At 32.4% G+C, this 7,279-nt stretch overlaps 1 protein-coding gene across 1 annotated transcript in view; it reads right to left on the reverse strand.

The window, feature by feature from the left end:
* CEP290 (centrosomal protein 290kDa) overlaps positions 1-7,279 on the reverse strand; it is a 96,218-nt gene that overhangs the window by 74,200 nt on the left and 14,739 nt on the right. Inside the window, 4 exon segments of the mRNA XM_011965445.1 lie at positions 64-226; positions 946-1,118; positions 5,109-5,232; positions 6,186-6,308. Coding sequence (XP_011820835.1) covers positions 64-226; positions 946-1,118; positions 5,109-5,232; positions 6,186-6,308 — 583 coding nt within the window.

Consider the following 7,279-nt stretch of genomic DNA (forward strand, 5'->3'; position numbering starts at 1 on the left):
AAATTTTAAAAAAAGACTTGTAAATCAGGCTGAGCAAACTATGTAACTTAAAAGATGGCTTACCCACACGCTCTCTAAGTGCCTCATTTTCATCAAGGAAATCATTGATCTTCAATTCAAGTTTATTGATTTCCTTTGTCAATATTTCAATCTCTCGATCTCTGATTTTAATTTGGTTTTTACAATTCTTTATTTCAACGACAGCATCTTCTAAACCATATACTCCCTGAAAAATATCCAATCTAATTTAAAATATAACATGGTTTACTTGAATAAATTTATCAAGTTCATGTTTTTTTACTAAGTCTAAAGGAAAATGTACATATGCCTATAATTTATATCATTATACCTGTCTTTTATTGTGCTTCTATAAACCAAATCCAGTAATAATAATGATGTAATATGCAACAGTTAAAACTTTACAGTATAATATCCTAAAGGTAAAGTGACTCCGAATATGTATTACATATAAAACACTTACCAAAATACTAAAAGAATTAGTAAAAGCAAATCAGCAATACCAGTAGAATAAGTAAGTCACTAGTTGCTTGAATCAGTTGTAACCAATGAAAAAGTATAAAAAGTGGAGAGCAGGTTGTATTGACACAGTATGTTCCTGTCATAAATTCTGTCAAGTTGGCCAGTGGTGTCACATCTACATGGTGGCCCAATGAACACAGATAATAAAAAAAATGTAATCCTGCTGCTTCATCAAAACTGATTATTTGGACAAATCACTTGTGATCAAAGGTTTGAAAACAATTCTCCTGACAAAAAGTAAATGCTCAAAGATTTCAATAGTTCAGTATAAATTAATGAGGATAACCTTTATCAAAAGACACTTATGGAATGTTTTTTAAATGGTATGCAGTAAATAGCACAGAATAGTCTGTGAATGGCAAGAATAATTCTAAGCTCCTTGAATGACAAGATAAAAATACTTACCGATTCATAATCTTTTAACTTTTTCAGAGTCTCAACTAATTCTTTATCCTTTTCCCTAGCATCAGCCTCAGCCAGTTCAGCTGTTCTCTCAGCCTCTTTAGTTTTCTCTTTTAAAATGTCTAACGTTGACTGAATTTTCATATAATGAGTCTGTTGAGAAAGGGTTGAAGCACCTACAGAGTAAAAACAAAAATCATTAATTGAATTGACGACTTATTCCTTCAAATCAGTGATTCCAATATGGTGGCAAGAAAAGTGGTATGCCATTAAAAAAACTCCTCTAAATTTGTCATTTTATATTTCTAAGATGAAAGTTTTGTTTCGGTTTTACTAATACAATTAACTAAAAAACTAAAGTTCAGCAAAATCTTAGCTGAAGGGGTATGGATTTTAAAAGGTTGCAAAATACTGCTTTACAATGAATGATCATTGTGACACAGACTGCTAACTATTCCTAATATTCAACCTCCCTTTTGTCCACTGTACTAAAACTATGGATTTTTAGCTCGACATATGGCCATTTGAAATAAAGAACTAAATTTCCACTGACATACAAGCAGCTATGTGTAGTCATGTCAGTAATAGAATATAAATGCAAAGGTCATACATGAATTTCAAAAAAAAAAAGTTTTTAAAAGAAAGGAATAATCTTTATCTTTCCTCCTTCCTACTAGCTGAAATCCACATGCATATGAGGGTGGCAACTTCACATGAATTAGAAACCACATGTTGAGATAGGCATAGCAACAAGATACAGGGTCCCTGATAGGGAATATTTGTGCATCTGTCACACAAATCCTGCCCTGGTTGCTTCAACTTTGTCTATATTATAGAGAAATAAAATTCTGTCTTGTTTAAATTATTGTACTATGCTTGATTTTTCCACCACTTGCAACTAAATTCAATCCAAACTAAGCTAAAAACTTCCTAAATGCCTACTTGTAATATCTTACTAAATTGTTAAAAAAACAAAACCTAAGATTGCTATCATTCCAAAATTTATTGACACAGATTATTCTCACACTCAATCATAATAAGCATTTACTAATATATAGGTTATATATTTAATATTGGACTTAAGCATAAGACTAGTATGTGAGATCACAAAAGCTTTTACGAAATGAGCCCAGCTGTCTGGAGCTAACAGCTAAGCTGTGGAACGTGACACAGGCTGAGTTGTCCCCCAGTATCTATTCTCCCTTTCTTCCACATATCTACTCTCCTATCATTCTTCCACAAGGCCTATACAATAAACACTGTATTTGCCTGCCTATCCTTCAGCACATGCTTTTAACTCTTGTCCCCTCTTCCTCTCTCTTGCTGTTTGGGATACAGACATGAGATAAAGCTGCACTGCATCCATTTTGGATGGGCAGATGAAGGCAACACCCTGGAATACTTAATTCTAGACCATTATGTAGATGAGAAATAAATGTCTATCTTGCTTTTGCCATTATTCTTCAGCTCTCTGTTTCTGATAACTAAACCTAATCCTAATTTATGAAGGAAGAATACCATTAGCCATTGCGTTTTACAAGTTAAGTTCAAGATACAGAGTACAGTCTAGTACACACACCTTCTGTGAGCTTTAGGGATTATGTAACTATGGACTGACTAAAGTGTTATTAGATAAGTTCTTTTCCTTATTTGACAGCAGAGATCAATTGCCACTTTTTCTCCTAGTAACCAGAATATGCACAATCCATACTATTAGTCATCCTTTTAAAGCAGTTTAAACTTCTTTCAAAGTTTTCTGATACAAATATAATAAACACATATATAGAAATACATAAATACATATATATATATGTATAGTGGGCTCTTGAAGCTATTCAACAGTCATACCACATTCTCCACATCTTCAGTCTTTCAGATGACCATTTTATACTTTCGCTTCTCTTCTTTCTCCTCAAACTTATGAAACATCTTCTCCTATCCTCACCTTCAGCTAAGAACCTTGCTCCCTTGTTCACTGAGAAAAAAGCAGCAACCAGTTTAGAACTTCAACAAATTCCCATTACCAGGATGTCTACCAAGTCACCTATATTTATATCTATACACTCTACCTTCTTTTCTGTAATTATGGATGAACTCTATGTTCCTAGTTAAGGCCAACCTCTTCACTGACACACTAGGATCTCATCCCATTGCATTCTTAAAATATTATTGTTCCAGAAGTTCTCTCTCTACACTTCATTGATTCATCAATGTTTCTTCTTTAACGGAACTTTTCTATTAACCTAAAATCATGAGTTATTTCTTCCATCTTAAAGAGAAAAATGTTTTCTTTATCCCTCTTTCCCCTCAAGCTACTACCTTGTTTTCCCCTTCTCTTTATAGAAACAGTCCTGGGAAAGAGTTCCTGTATTTCCTTATTACATTTCCTCTCTACCCATTTTCTCTTGAACCAAAAATGACCATTGCTAAGTCCAATAGTCAACTTCTAGTGATCATCTTGACCTATCAGCATCAATGAACACAGCTCTGAAAGCAGTTGTTTCTTCTTCCTTGGTTACATTCCTCATGTGGTTTTCAGGGCTCTCCAAACTCCTGCTTTTCCTCTGAGCTCTCTGGGCTTTCCTTTTCAGTCTCCTTTGGTTGCTCCTTTTTATCTCCCCAGCTGCTAAAGTAGAAGTTCTTTAGATTTTTCTTCTTAACCTACATTTACTCCCTTGGTGACCTTAGCCAGCCTCATTACTTCAATTACTTTTATGGAGACAGTTACCAAACATATCTTTAGCCTAGACTGCTGTCCTAAACCTTAGACTTTTATATATAAGCGCCTACTTAACACCTTCACTTGAATGTCTAATAATCATCTCAAACCTAACATATCTAAAATTAAGCACCTGATTATCTCTCAACCTGCTCTTCCCACAACACCACCATGACCAAAACTTTTGGTTCAGACCAAGAGTTCTCTCTCTCTCACATCCTACATCTGATCTGTTAGCAAATTCCATTTTTATCACTTTCAAAATACATCCAGAACTGCTACATCCAATAACTCCACTGCTACCACCATGCCCCAAACCACCATCTCCAGATTATTGCAATCGTCTTCTAACAGGTCTCCCTGCTTTTTATTTACCACTCCTACAGTCTACTACAAACACAGTCTAAGTCAAATTATATCATTCTTATCTTCAGAAACTTTCCACGTTGTCCCTTCTCACTTAAAAGCCAAGCCTGCACAATGAACTATAAGGCCCCATATGATATGGCCTCAGTTTACCTCTCTGATCTTATCACTGCCCCAATTGCTGACTCTACTCCAGCCAAAAAGACTTCTTTGTTGTTCTCAAACATGCTTTGTACACTCCTACTTTAGTGCCTTTGAACTTATTCTCACTGCTTAGAGCCATCTGTATGTTTTACTCCTTCACTTCCTTTAAGTATTGGTTCAATTATCTCCTCAGCAAGGCTTTTGCTTCATTTTCAAAATTACAACCATACCTGCAAACACCACATCACTACACTTATACACACATACGCGCACTGAATCACTATTTCTTCTTCATGTCATATATATACATGTGTGTGTACATGTATGTGTGTGTGTATATATATATTCAGCAATTATAAAAAACATGTCTATGAATTTCCCATGAACAGTTTGCATTAGTGTGCCCTGGCATAACTATAGTATGTAGTGCTATGGAAATATACCAACACAGATATTGTGAGAACTTACATTCATAGAATTTGATGTGTTAAACTAGGTAATATGGCTCAGGGTAAGGAGAATATGATGAAACATTAATTTGAGTAAGATTAATGTGAAATGACCTCTGAAAACTATCAGCAATGCTGCTACACTGGTCAAAATTTTATTATCCTCCATTCTTTGTTAATTATAAAAAATTAAATAAAAATAATTGTATCACAATTTTTCATTTCCCTCATACCAGTGACCTGGTAATAAAAGTTAATGTAATTTTCACCAGAGGAGAAAAATAATAGAAAATACATCCATCATTTACAAAGGTAAGCACTAGTAATATAAGTATAATAAAAAATAATATCACGTACAATTTTTTGAAAATATGATAAAATTCAAATGGAGAAAACTCAATATTGACTTGACATTTTATTTTAACAAACATAAAGTACTTTAAAAACATAATGATATATAAAATAGCTTTATATATTTATAAAAATACCTTTGTTTCTTTGAAGCTCATTTTTCAAATCTTCAATAATAAAAGTATTCTTTTCCATTTCTTTTGTATATTGTTCTACTTGTTCTGTGAGCATCTTAATTTGACTGTCTCGTTCCTGTATACCCTATAAAATATTTTAAAACAATATATATCCCTTCATGAATATTAACCTAAAAAGGTAAGGAAAAAAGTAGGTCTGATTTTTTTCAACAAGACTGTAGAACATACTTTCTTGTGTGTTAAAGTATGCCTTTTACCATTTTGTACACTTTAACTGTAATACACAATGATACACATGATAGGTACACTGCTGTTACTCCAATACTGAAAGATGGATATAAAGGCTAATACTCTGGAAAATAGTATTTCCAGAACTCCCTAATGTTTGTGGCTTTTACAATTCCTTATGTTACTTTCCTCATCCTCCATTCAATTTCATCTTTCTACCATTCTGTATGTTTCTGTTTTGCTCCGTGCTTTCTCTTTAATTCTACTTAGCTTTTTCCCCTTTAGTACTTTATTCAAAAATATTGTCCCCTGTAATTGCTCTTACTCAGCATATACTTTTCAAATCATCTTCTCACTTTTGGACTATAACTACAGCACAAATAATAAAAGTGTGACTTCCTTTTATATGAGTTATTTTCACTAAAAATAAAATAGGCAGCATAATCAAATTATAACCATGCTTTTAGCTTATTTCGCATTGTGTAGGATATGTTAGGACTAAGATACAGCAAAATAAGCCTTAACAGAGTATTAAATTATTTTAAAATTTCTAAAAGTTTTAAATCATTTTTTTGTTAATTTCTAACCAAAACAATATGTGTACTATCCACATAAACATAGAAAAATAAACAAAATAACTCTAGTTCTAACTCTAATCTGGACTCTATAAACTTAATTCTAATTTTTTATTGGGACCAGATGGTATAAGAAATTTCAAAAGACATTATTATACAGTTGCTAATACAAGCTGCTAGACTAGGCACTGATGACATAATAAATAAAAGACATCGTTCAAAGTTCCAACTGTAATAAAACTGGTTGATAAACCAAATTCTGGTAAGATTTTACCTGCTGTAGAGCCATAACATTACTTTTATCAGCATCTAGCTGAGCATTCTTAAGTTTCTCCCTTAGGTTATGTAACATTTGCTGATACTCAATAATTTCATCATCTTTAGAAGACAAAATAAGCTAGAAATAAACAAAATAGAATCTGTTATGCAAAACGAAAGTTAATAAAACATTCTTCATTATCATAAATAATATACACCATTAATAGATTTATGATACAGAAAATAAAAGTTATTTGAAGTGAGAAAGTATGAGCAACTACTGGCATAATCTTTGTCCCTTTTGTATATCTGACCTGAAATTCAAATAGAAAATGATTTTAATATATACACTGAATTTTCTGAATAATTCAATCTTTAAAAATATTTCAACCTTTCAAAACTCATTTATAAACAAGAAGTACTTCCATACAACTGTGAAAAGTTTTATACAAATGATCTTTATGAAGTATGCATTAAAATGCAACTAAGACGCATAAAATATCTTGAATAAATGAAAGAAAAGTTATCTTGTGTTCTTTAGCTAGGAGGACTAAATATCATAAAAAGGTTTATCCTAAATCAATCTATAAAATAATTTATAAATTTAACACATACCCAATAAAAATCCACAAGATATTTTTTAAGAACTGGACAAGCCAGTTCTATAATTTACATTAAATATGTTCATAAAGAATTCTAAAAGCGGAAAAATGATAACGTTTTTAGACATTAAAATATACACAAGTTAAAACAAGTATACACGGCTGGAAAATAGACAAATCAACTTAATAAAAGGACTCCAAAATTAAATTCAAATTCAAAAGCAGTATATAATAAAAATGAAATTGTATTTCAACAGGAAAAAGATGAAATAATAAATGATGTTTGGACAACAGAGTAGCTCTGTTGCATCCATATTATACTCCTTACATCAAAATGAATTATATGTTTCAAAGATTTAAATGTAAAAAAAAGGCTAGGCAGAGTCACGGCCTGTAATTCCAGCAGTTTGGGAGGCCAAGGCAGGAGGGTCACTTGAGGCCAGGGATTCGAGACCAGCCTGGCCAACACAGTGTGACCCCATGTCTACTAAAACTACAAAAATTAGCC

The sequence above is a fragment of the Mandrillus leucophaeus genome, unplaced genomic scaffold (genome assembly GCF_000951045.1).
Source record: "Mandrillus leucophaeus isolate KB7577 unplaced genomic scaffold, Mleu.le_1.0 Scaffold726, whole genome shotgun sequence".
Classification (NCBI taxonomy): domain Eukaryota; kingdom Metazoa; phylum Chordata; class Mammalia; order Primates; family Cercopithecidae; genus Mandrillus; species Mandrillus leucophaeus.